The sequence below is a fragment of the Cydia fagiglandana genome, chromosome 17 (assembly GCF_963556715.1).
Source record: "Cydia fagiglandana chromosome 17, ilCydFagi1.1, whole genome shotgun sequence".
NCBI lineage: Eukaryota > Metazoa > Arthropoda > Insecta > Lepidoptera > Tortricidae > Cydia > Cydia fagiglandana.
In genome coordinates this window covers 632,534-645,336 of record NC_085948.1, presented here as the reverse complement: position 1 = coordinate 645,336, position 12,803 = coordinate 632,534, and the positions used below count along the sequence as shown (strand labels likewise).

General features: G+C 39.0%; 1 protein-coding gene across 1 annotated transcript; it reads left to right on the top strand.

Annotated features, from left to right (window-relative positions):
* The first annotated feature begins 10,688 nt into the window (after positions 1-10,688).
* Positions 10,689-12,533, top strand: LOC134672770 (uncharacterized). The gene is made up of 3 exons (XM_063530711.1): positions 10,689-10,997; positions 11,143-11,295; positions 11,885-12,533. The coding sequence occupies exons 1-3, from the start codon at positions 10,884-10,886 to the stop codon at positions 12,089-12,091; spliced, it is 474 nt and encodes a 157-aa protein (XP_063386781.1). The 5' UTR covers positions 10,689-10,883; the 3' UTR covers positions 12,092-12,533.
* Positions 12,534-12,803: the final 270 nt, after the last annotated feature.

Here is a 12,803-nt window from a genome sequence, read left to right as displayed (position 1 = left end):
CATCCTCAAAAACGCAGTCATTTGACTTTGCACCCTATTCGTAAGGCTATACGACTTAAGTTCGTATATGAATGAGTTACAGACATATATAGTAGAACGTCATTGTGCACTTAATTTTATGGGCTCGTACGCATGTTTATGTGTTTAGGATGTGCTATGCGGGTTCCGCTGATGAGTAAAAAGCATGCGACATGCTGCCTCAATCCGGATGAAGCGCAATTCAAGTTGGGAAAAAATGTCATTGTACTTACTTACCAAGAACCAGTGACAAGAAGCTAAAGGTATGTTCCGGATTTAGACTACACTAGCATTACTGCTGCAGTGTTAAGGCGCGACATTGCTGTCGCCACAATTGCAGCCGCAAATACCTATAATCCGGGCAGCAACATCGATTTTCACATGTGGCATGCAGTGTGATATGGTAATCAATATTAGGTATGTATGGAGATGGAGCCAAGCTTAGATGATTTCGCTGAGCCTAATAGGTATTAATTTTCGTGAAACAGGCTAATTCGAGATTTTGTTATTCGATCTGTTTCCAACATGACACTGACAGATTTCAGTATCATATTGGAAACAGATTGGAATTGACCTGATACATGGGGGTCAAATCTGTACTTTTTATCAGTATCATTGGCCTTCGTTTGATTAAACCACAACACATGTATTAACAGTATATGGCCCACTTGCACCATCCCAGTAACCCAGGGTTAAGCGGTTAAACCGTCAACCAAGTGTCAAATTGTACTGGTAACCATGGTAACTCCAGATTTAACCGGTTAACCCCGGGTTAGGGCCCCCCCACATCTGGCGTCTTTCGAGCGTCGGCGTCTACAATTCTATGGCCGACGTCGACGCAACGTCGACGCAGCGTCGACGCAACTGCGCAGCGACGTCATTTTCCATAGCGCTGGACCGACGCCGACCGACGCCGACAGACGCCGACGCTCGAACGACGCCAGATGTGGGGGGGCCCTAAGTGTCTTGGCTGTAGCTGTAAACTTATAGTTTGTGTTTGCCTGAATAAATAACACCCTGTATATTCCTACAGTGTAGGTTTGAACCTAGGTCTACTTACTTAGATACTGATATCATTACCGGTATCAAGTTGCATCTAATGACGTCACAGAGTGCAGTAAACAAGTAATAATGCATCAAGAAATAGTCGTAATTTCATAGGTCTCTCGAGTGACTTCATGCAGTTAGTTTTTAAACGCTAGTCATAGTAGTATATGTCAGATAGGCATTTTGTTGTTGTTCTCATGATATGCTTAGATATATTTGCATTAATAAAGTTACTAATGCATATCATATGGGTAACAAACACTGTGAAGAATTGCTGAGATTCCTGCTTGGAATCAAGATTAAGGACGAACCACACCGTAGCCTATGGAGCCTTGCAACTCCAGGGGTGTTTAAAAAACCTTTACACTCCTTATTTGAAGAGTTCTCCGAGTAAAAAGTACACACTGCAGTGGAGAAAACCTCAGCAGGGAGTTCCACAGTCGGAGCATCCGCGGGTGGAATTCCTCTTTAGGCTCTAGGGTGTGAGGATGAATACCGACGGCGAGCGGTGCGGTGATAGGAAGCGACCGTTGACATCAGGTCCTATTGTACAAACGGTAAAATTCACACAAGAAGGCATCTTATCCTACCTATACCAGGCGTGGCTCACTCCGCGATTTCGTCGCGTCACTACAAGTACATGCGGCCCACACCAATTTGGTGTCTAAGCATAGTAGTTGCCACGCACCGCTACGGAACGGACGCCTGCTCGCGCTTGCGCCACCTAGCGGTCATATCTGTCGTAATAGACGCGTTTTGTTAAAGTGAACCTTCAGTACAGTACTATTATTTATTCTGTGCTTATACTATCAAATATGTGAACTCTTTAGAGCAGAGGTCGGCAACCTTTTAGCAGCCAAGGGCCACATAGCAGTTAACGAAGTGGACGCGGGCCGCACTTTGTTAATATTTATGACTTTATCAGACTTTTTCATTTCTCAATATAAGATACAAAGTATATAGCCAGGTTGGCTCGCGGGCCCCTGGTTCCCAACCGTTGCTTTACGTGAGCACACGTGGCAATCGCTAATCGTTCCTCATTAGTCGGTCATTAGGGCCGGTCATTAGCGCGCTAATGCAATCGATCGATTAGTACTGTTGTCTTGTCACGAACGCTTTGAATAATGAAGAAAATTAGTAGTTACTTTGTTATCATAGGGCTACCCCAACTAGCGTCTTTTGAGCGTCGGCGTCGAGTCAGGGCTATGAAAAATAGCGTCGCTGCGCAGTTGCGCCCGCAGCCATAGAAGACCAGACGCCGACGCTCGGGTGACGCTAGATTGGGGTGGCCCTTAAAAACTTTAGTTGTAGTATTTTTTTTATTACCGATTATCTAGTTTACAACTTTTAATGCCTGGGTCTGCTTTCCAATTCTTTTCCGGCCGCTTATGAAGCTCAAAAGTCGTAGGTTTTTTCATTTGTAGTCTGAGGGGCTACCGCGAAAACAGAAATCCGTAAATTGCGGGGATCTTTCTCTTTTACTCCAATAAAGGCGTAATAAGACTGACAGAGAAAAAAGCCCGCAATTTGCGAACTTCGATTTTCGCGGTTATAGCCCAGCCTCTGAATCACAGTCATGAAATGTTCATATACTTACATACGCGATGACTTCCCTTTTGCACACTTCAATTTTTAAGTGTCTTTAAGCTTAAGGGTCACTGTTTGTAGGTCTGTTTTTCTTTAATTTCGGCTAACGTTCAGTTTTTGTTACCTATTCGAATGAGGGCCACTTGCACCATTCACTAACCAGGGGTTTACTGTGGTTAAACCTTTGCGTTACCATAGTTACCAGTACAATTTGACACTAGGTTAACGATTTTACCGGTTAACCTCGGGTTAGTGGGGTGGTGCAAATGGCGCTTAAAGTATTAAATATTTACTTAAGTACTTAGATATATGTAGATAGGTAGATGTACTTTTAGGAGTGTTTTATTTATACCAAAAACCGGGCAAGTGCGAGTCGGACTCGCGCACGAAGGGTTCCGTACCATAATGCAAAAAAAAACAAAAAAAAGCAAAAACAAAACGGTCACCCATCCAAGTACTGACCACTCCCGACGTTGCTTAACTTTGGTCAAAAATCACGTTTGTTGTATGGGAGCCCCATTTAAATCTTTATTTTATTCTGTTTTTAGTATTTGTTGTTATAGCGGCAACAGAAATACATCATCTGTGAAAATTTCAACTGTCTAGCTATCACGGTTCGTGAGATACAGCCTGGTGTGACAGACGGACGGACGGACGGACGGACGGACGGACAGCGAAGTCTTAGTAATAGGGTCCCGTTTTACCCTTTGGGTACGGAACCCTAATTATACCTAATAAGAGTAATAAGTAATTCGCAAAAATGCTAATTTGAACGACATATTTATTTATTCGTTCCCAATCAGAAAATCTTTCTCGAGTGTACTTATAAGAATAATTTGTCACAAGTCACAACATTGATTCCTCTGTTCTCCTTGGACCATTTTTACATGACTTAAATACCTAAAGATACAAACTACAAGTATAAGCGTTTTGACATTATTTTGAACAAACCTAGGCTAGCCCATAGTCCGGGGTGAGCACCGAATTATCGCTGTTATCACTAAGCCCTTATCAACACTGATAACACGCGCATCAAAGACTATCAAAACAGACGGTACATAAGGTTACAGGCAGTTATGTCGCGCTGCAGTACAACTACTGTACCTATAGTCTGTATCTTTAGGTATTTAAATAAAAATAAACAAATAAATTGTACATTTTCGGGTAGTTATAACATTTATTGGTTAACCGACCGATTAAGTACAAAACCGCCTGGATCAGTCACTGAACGTCCCGACTTTAACCTACATTATTTTGATCGTGTAATGTTTTCATCTACCCTCAACCGGCTTAAGGAGCCATTTGAGGGTAGATCATCATCATCATCATCTTAGCCATAAGACGTCCACTGCTGAACATAGGCCTCCCCCTTGGACCTCCATACGTGCCCGTTGGAAGCGACCCGCATCCAGCGTCTTCCGGCGACCTTTGAGGGTAGATGTTTACTTTTATTTAAATACCTAAAGATACAGATAATACTGGTGTAGTATGTATTCTGAATCCAAACGGTACCTACGGATAACGGTGGACAGTTATTTAAATAAATAGGTACTAAGTATTAAATAATCTAAAAATAAAAGAACCAATTAACCTGAATTAAACATAAATTATTGAAAACGAGAAAACCCATTAACCTTTTTAGAGTTAGATAACCCTTTTAAGAGTGACAAGAACCGCTCCCATCACACAATCGAACTAATCGAAGTTCGCTCTCGCTTTATTTATGTATTTATATTATTTTATTGAAGACAACAAATGGTCCAATCAGTTTTAGTTGATAGTTAAGTAGCCTACATTAGTAGTAATAAGTAATAAACATACTTAAAACGATGTTTTAAAATACTCAGCATAAATTTTACATGAACATTAAAGTACCTAACCTAAATATGGGCCCGATTCGGATTTTGAAATAGACATCTATTAGATATCTTTTAGACATCACCAAGATACGATAACGATATGTTTAAGATCTAACCTGTCAAATTTGACATTTTCGCGATTCTGGAGATACTCTTGAACGATTTCCACAGGATATGACTTAGAGATCCAATTAACATCTAATAGATTATATTACTCTATCTAACGTAAAAGTGACATTGGTTGCCCGAATTGCGCTGCAAAAGAGAACTAGTTGATATCTAAACTATAACGTATCTAAAATGGATCTAGTACGTGTCGTCTCTTGTGAATATCTTGAAGTTCGAATACGGCAGTATGTCTTTTACTAAGTACGAGTAATAGTATTCGTTGCTAGAAACTCTAATAGGTAAAAAGTGCGAGTAGAAAATTTACATACAAATCTTCTACTCGGGGTTTTTTGTAAGTAGGAAATGCTCATAAAGACCGTAAAAGTGCCTTCAGTTTTATGAAGTCGTATGAAGTGTTGAATGATTTACGGTTAGTTTCACTAGATTTAATATCGACCGGGATATGGACCGCGAGTACCTTTTGTATTGTTTTCGAGCTCCCGATATTTCGACGCAGTTACACGCATCTAGTTCACTGCATAGTAACTGAAGAAAGCGGGAATATTGTGAGCTCAAAAACAATAAAAGTAATCACGGTCCATATCCTGGTAAGATAACATCAGGCATATCGTGAAACGTGAAAACCTTTGACTCGTTCCCTGAGTCCGCTACGCGGGGCTCCTGCGGCGCTCCTGTTTCTGGGCAGTTTGCCTTTCGGGTATCTGAAGCAACCTAACGAACCTATCCTGCCTATATCTACACTGAGAGAAAAATCGGCTGACAAAGCACAATAAATGCTTTGTCATTTTTTTTGTAGTTGTAAGAGCAATAAGCTTTGTGGCGAAAACAAAACGAGCTTATTGCCACCGACAACTTTTTTATTGCTAACCGTAAATCAATAGTTTATTGTATCGGTAACAATATTTACATTGCTACCGGAACAACCTATGTTTCCTTTGTCATGGCCTTCATATAATATTGCTAATTTATCAAGGTTAGACTTAGCTTCTACAACAAAGCATCTATATTTTGTCGTAGCGACCAAACTACTTTGCTGTTTTATCAAATCACGTGGCTTGTTACTGCAACAAAGCGTTTCTGTTTGTTCCAGTGACAATGTCACTTTGCAATGTTATCAAAGTTTTACCTTGTTGCTGGAGCAAAGATTTTATCCTTTGTTGCAGGTACAAACGTACCTTGCTAATTTATTCAAGTTAGATTTTGCTTATATAACAAAGCAGTTATATTTTGTTGTTCTAACAACTTCACTTTGCTCATTTTAAAACTAAAACGATTTGTTGCTGCCACAAAATGTTTTTTTTTTGTTCCAGTTACAATATCACTTTGCAATGTTAACAAAGTTTTACCTTGTTGCTGGAGCAAAGATTTTATCCTTTGTTGCAGGTACAACGTGCCTTGCTAACTTATCAAAGTTAGATTTAGCTTATATAACAAAGCAGTTATTTTTTGTTGTTCTAACAACATCACTTTGCTCATTTTTAAACTAAAATGATTTGTCGCTGCCACAAAATGTTTTTTTTTTGTTCCAGTTACAATATCACTTTGCAATGTTATCAAAGCTTTACCTTGTTGCTGGAGCAAATATTTTATCCTTTATTGCAGGTACAACGTGCCTTGCTAACTTATTAAAGTTAGATTTAGCTTTTACAACAAATCAGTTATCTTTTGTTGTTCTTACAACATCACTTTGCTCATTTTTAAAATAAAACGATTTGTTGCTTCCACAAAATGTTTTTGTTTGTTCCAGTTACAATATCACTGTGTAATTTAATCACAGCCCAACCTTGCTGCTGAAACTAGGTGATTTTCTTTTATTGCACTAACAAAGTGCCATTGTTATTATATTCAAATATGACTTAGTTTTTATAACAAAGCAGTGTATTTTATTGAAGTTAGCCTTTGTTGCTGCGATTGCTGCGAACGTTACTAAGGTAGGTACACTCGACGTCAAATCAAGACTTTAACAAGATTTTAACAAGATATAAGTTTACGACCAATTTAAGCACTAATACATCATTTCCCGCCCCGATTTCTATTCATTTCATAACCGAATATTAGAAAATCGAATAACCGGTTGTTACGGTTATTTTCGGTTATAAATTCTATGAATTTATCTTCTTTTTTGGCTGTGACACCTGTGACTATAACTTTTGTCATTCGTGTACTTAACGAAAATGTACCAAATTTACTTCCCTATTTATGAAATACATATTTTGATTGAATATTGTATCACGTCCAAGGTCATATTTTAACTTTTACTGTATTTTGTGTGCGTTATTAAATAATTACAACCGGCCGAGTGCGAGTCAGACTCGCGCACGAAGGGTTCCGTACCATTACGCAGAAAACGGCAAATAAATCAAGTTTGTTGTATACCCTACTTCAACTGTCTAGCTATCACGGTTTATGAGTTACAGCCTGGGGACAGACAGACCGACGGACTGCGGAGTCTTAGTAATAGGGTCCCGTTTTTACCCTTTGGGTACAGAACCCTAAAAACGATGACTTCACTCACATTCCTTAATACTGTACATTTATTGTCGTAATTTTGTAATTATATTATTGTAATAAAGTTTATCATTTTTTGTCGAGATTCGAGAATAACCGTAACCGATTATAAACGATTATTTTTCGGGCATAACCGTAACCGAAACCGGTTATGAAGAGCCCATCAACGTGCACACTAGCGCCACTGCTAAATAATGGTGATTATTTAAATTTAACGAAAGATATTTAAAAGAAGGGGGCCGCTATGTACTGTATTTTGTATTTAAATACCTTTTGAATACATCAGACTAGGTTTTATGTTGCTGGATTCGTCGAACAAAAACGGCCGTTTTAACTTTGGACGCATAGATTGACGAATCCCGCAACAGATCTTTCGTTAAATTTAAATAATCACGATTATTTAGCAGTGGCGCTAGTGTGCACGTTGATGAGCTCTGAAGTTTGGCCGGTTATTGCATTTCCTAATCATGAGTGAAGTGAGTAATCGAGCATCACTCAAATCGTACCTTTACATCAAAAATGTCAAAAACAATTTCCCTCTTTAATTATTTTTTAAAAGTTAAAGGCACAAACTTATTCTGCCATTCAATTCAGTACCATTCAATATATAATATACTTGGTCAAGCAGATCTTGTCAGTAGAAAAAGGCGGCAAATTTGAAAAATGTAGGCGCGAAGGGATATCGTCCCATAGAAACTTTGAATTTCGCGCCTTTTTTTACTGACAAGATTTGCTTGACCAGCTTTAGTTTGTCAAAAGACTGCCGCATTTCAAAGATAGACAGAGAGAATCATACTACCTTTGTCTTGTATTAGCACCCAAAAGAAAAGGATGAGTATAGTTTTTTTTGTTCTTATTTACTGACAATTTGGTTTGACCAACTATACTTAATTATGCAATAAAAAGTAATATAAGCTGTATGAACACGGATGAGATAAGTTGTTATTAAGTTAATATTACTGTATTGTTTTTTATTTCCCGTCCGCTAACACAGGACAGTAATAGTTTTTTTTTTTTATTTGAGTTTTACAATAAAGAAGAAATTCCCGTACTATTTTTGCTACAATACGGAGAACATTTCCGAGCACATTGGAAAAATTGATTTTTTTAATGCATTTGCGATAATTTTACGCGAGTGTACAAGATTTAATTCGTCACAAATTTAATTTGTCAATTCGACAACCTACCGAAACTAACTTTGTAAAAATGGCAACTCGCGGGCACGGGCGGGGTACGGGGTAAGGGGTATGTATGTTGTCGTTTCGTTTAGTTTTTTTGTCTTCAAATACGAATGTCAACGGTAGAGAATGGACGCGCGCCTATATTAGTTAGTGCTACGATTCGATCACCAAGTAAAATGCTTTTATTATGAAAAGTGCAAAATGGACATAAATAGTTTTCTTGACAGTGCCGGGCTGACACATTTGTCGCAGCGTATGGTGGGTAAGTGTTTATTTATTCTTATGAATGTTATAAATATGAAAGTGAGTTTTTATGTTTATTTGTTACTCTTTTATTCACGCATTAACTTTTCAACGGATTATCAAGACCATTTTCGTTTTTCTGCTAAAACATACTGCGTTCGATCGGGTCGGATCGGGTCTTTGGGGTGATGGAGTGTTATTTTGTGTACTCATGTCTGTATACATGGCCACAAATCAAAATATATCCAGCAGAGGTGCGACACAAAGTGTGAAAACACGAGGCGTGTTAAAATAAAACTTGATGTGTAGCCGTGTGTAGATATGACGGCCGTCAGTCCAGAGCACATTATTTTGGCTACCTCTATGAGCAGGACCACCGTGCTATTGTTTTGTACAAAGATGTGGATCTGAACTTGGAGTATAATATACCAAGACTCCAAGGTGATGGGTTCCAAAGTTTTCAAACTCATTGCGTCGCACTTTTGACCATAATTTGTCGATCCAACAAAACTATTGTCATATCGACAAAGGTACATATTTACTAACTAAACCTTGTTTCTGTAGCAATGTATAACATATTGTATTGTCGTTTCGGTGACGACCGGTCTGGACTAATGGGTAGTGACACTGCCTGTGAAGCCTATGGTCCTGGGTTCGAATCCCGGTAAGGGCATTTATTTGTGTGATGAACACAGATATTTGTTCCCGAGTCATGGGTGTTTTCTATGTATATAAGTATGTATTTATCTATATAAGTATGTACATAATTATATCATCACCTAGCACCCATAATAGTACAAGCTTTGCTTTGGGGCTAGGTTGATCTGTGAGATAAGATGTCCCCTAATATTTATTTATTTATATCGACAAAGGTAACTATTAACTAGTTACAGAATGTTGTTTCTGTAGCGATTTAACTGAACTTTATCTTGCTTTCAGAGGAGGGAGTGACACTTGATTTTTTGCTGCAAGCAAATGATGAGGAGTTGTCTGAACTGACAACAAAAGTTGCAGACAAAATAAGACTGAGATCTTCATTAGAGAAAATTAGACATAAAGTTGGTAATTTTTTTTTAGTAGTTAAATAGTAGTATTATTATTGAAGATTTTCCGTAGCAGCTATAGTTTTGTAGTTCAGTTGTTAGTCTGGTTGAGTAGTAGCAAAGAGAATAGAGTGTATAGAGATTCCGTCGTGGTAAATTATGTAGTCACAGTACATTTACTGCCATCTTTCAACAGAAGATTAAAACTGTTAGATCGCCATCTACTCGAGAGTAGGCTGAAGGTTATGGCGCTATCGCTTGAATAGATAGGAAGCTGCCGCCATGCGCCTATGGAAGGCGCCGAGGCATCTTCGAGCTCCCCGTAGGGTTAGGGTTCCCAGGCGTGTGGCTCTGATGCGCCCGAGGCTGGGGTGCTGCCGCGGTGGCGCGAAGCCAAGCGGTGGGCCCTGAGCTCCCGCGTAGGCCGCCCCACATGCCGTGCCGTGCTCCATCGCCGCGGACCTCGCCTCGCCGCGATCCCAAGTTGACACTTCGACAGGCGCCTCTTCATAGCAGAGGAGGACATTTTAAGTAAGTATCTTTATAATATTTAAAACTTTCGCAATAGACGTGAGATATATGTATCTTTAGTTAAGCGGCCCATATTAGGATATCAGCATAAGACCATATCATATTTGGCATATCACGATTACACGCCTATTATCACACGTTTCACGACAACAGCTACCTTGGTTGGCAGGTAGGTACATAAATAATCCTGACACCTTGACGTATTTATGTAACTATATAATGTGGTGACTGCGTTCAGTCTCGCTACCTTAATGACAGCTCCATAGACACGGTCGCCACTCACCATCGGTTCTACGAGTTATGTAAAAAATATAAAAGATTTAAAATTTGAAATAACAAGTTTTGTATTAATGGATTTTCTTTAAAATGAGCTTGTTAACTGCATTTTACGTGTAAGTTTCTGGACTTTTATAATGCCACCTGCTAGGGTCTGTGCGGAAGGAGAAGAGTCGTGAAATGTATGGGCTCCCCTACATTTCACGACTCTTCTCTTTCCGCACAGACTCTATTTACTTGTCATTGTGACAAAAAAGTCTTAATTTAATTTAATTTGTTATTGTTTTTGGTTTTGGGTTTGTTTGTTTTGTATAACTTGCGATGCTCACTGATTTATTTTTATTTTAATAAGTATATATTCTCATGAAGTGAAATGTACAATTTCTTTTGAGAAAATAAATAAAATTTAAGCATAATACAGAATTCTTAAAATTGTTTCTTTTTTTCAGAACGCCCCTTTTATGAATGACCCCGGACTGTTCTCTCCAACGTCCAGCGCATGCAGCAGCCCAGTGCCAGTAGCTTTGCCTGAAAGGCAAAGTATATTAATTCTAGGACCAAATGGAACTCTTGAGGTATGTATTTTGAATCTTAATCCTTAAAAAAAGAATTCTGGGTGGGTAACGGAAATTTGGTGGGTACCTAAAGATTTTAAATCATTTGAACAGCTTGGCAGATATTTCTGCCGGTGACTGTACCTACCTAACATTTTTTTTTCAGGGTACTCCATTAGAGATCAGACCAAGTGTACAGCCCACTATACAACAGATCACACCTGTGCAACCACCTACGATACCGGCCACACCTGTGCAGCCTCCACAGCCTCCACAGGCGTTGCAAGATTATAATAGGGAAGGATACTTCGAACCAAAGGTAAAAACTGTTTTCATTAGTCTTAAGAGGATATTCCGCGTTAAAATGGAAAATCTGTCTTTTATTTTTATTAAAACACTTTTCAGTCTTAAAATCACTAAAAACGCAACGTTGCCAGCTAAGTTCGAGTCCAAGTGTCCCCTAAGCGATATTTTGGTAATTTTTGTGATTATGGAATTTTTAATTTTCACAATAGGATTGTGAACTATAAATATAAACTAAATTTTCCATATTGAATGCTCATACACACACACACACACACACACACACACACACATAATCACGCCTATATTCCCGGATGGGGTAGAGTGGTAGACAGAGCGTTAGAGGTCACATCATGCCACTTTTGACAAAGTTTTGAGGCTTATGATATCATCAAAATCGGCACGCGGTGACAGGTTATCAGTCTATCGCCCACGGTCCAATCCATGTCCCTTTACTGATTTTTACAGTAGGTATGCAGTAGGTAAAGCAGCTGGAACATTCTATGTTTATCTTTGTCTCCCAGCCCAGCATGAAAGTTAAGCTATTGGTCATAATATATGTATAGGTAATGTATTATAAATGGTTGCATTTGATTGTTTTGCAGTTGGTGAGGAACAAGCAAATTCAACCGCGTTGCTGGGAATTGTTGCTTTGCTCCGGCAAATGCACACTATCGCAGTACCGAAAAAAAAAGTGTGGAGGCTGTCAAGGCACGAGGCAAGCACTGGTTTCCTGGCGCGCGTTGCAGCAGCATCAGAGATTGCCACATATTGCCCTCAACAAGAGGCATTCAACCTCTCAAAAGGCATAGAATCAACCACACATACTTGCGGTCGGACCTTCATGGGCTAATATACACACGTATGAAATTGTTACCACTGCTGGAGGGCTAAGATATCAAGTATCCACCATTTGTGAGACTATAAAGGTGACGTATAATTTATACTGGGCATTGGACTTAGCGTACCCTAAGGTAGCTGCACCTTGTTGGATGTTTATCCAACGGGCCATATTTAAGATGAAATCTAAGTTTGACTCTGAAGGAGTTCCATTAAGAGAACTACTTTCGCTATTAAATTCGCTTGATCAAACTTTTGAACGCCTTTTGATAAGTGTCTCGCGCCATTAAACTAATTTACTAATAAACCTTATTTGATAATACCTAGCTTGATACAGTTGCGTTGACATTAACACGGCGTTCTTGACGTCCAAGGGGATAAAGCAGCTACACTTTCTTTGCACGAATATTGTAGAAAAAAGGTAAAATGACTACTTGTGCGGTAGGTATGCAACACTTCCTTTGGCAGTTTTATTCGGTTGAGGAAGCACATGGCTTTTTATCATAAATAAGTTACAACTTTGATAATCATTACTTTGCATACCGTGATCAAGATGCTCCTTCCGAAGATGAGCCCGTATATCTTGATTATGACACTATGCAGTATCATTTTCCTTGCAATCTCATCAATATGAGTCATGGTGGGCTGACTATGAAATATGTTTTTTGCGTAAGCCATTGTAAT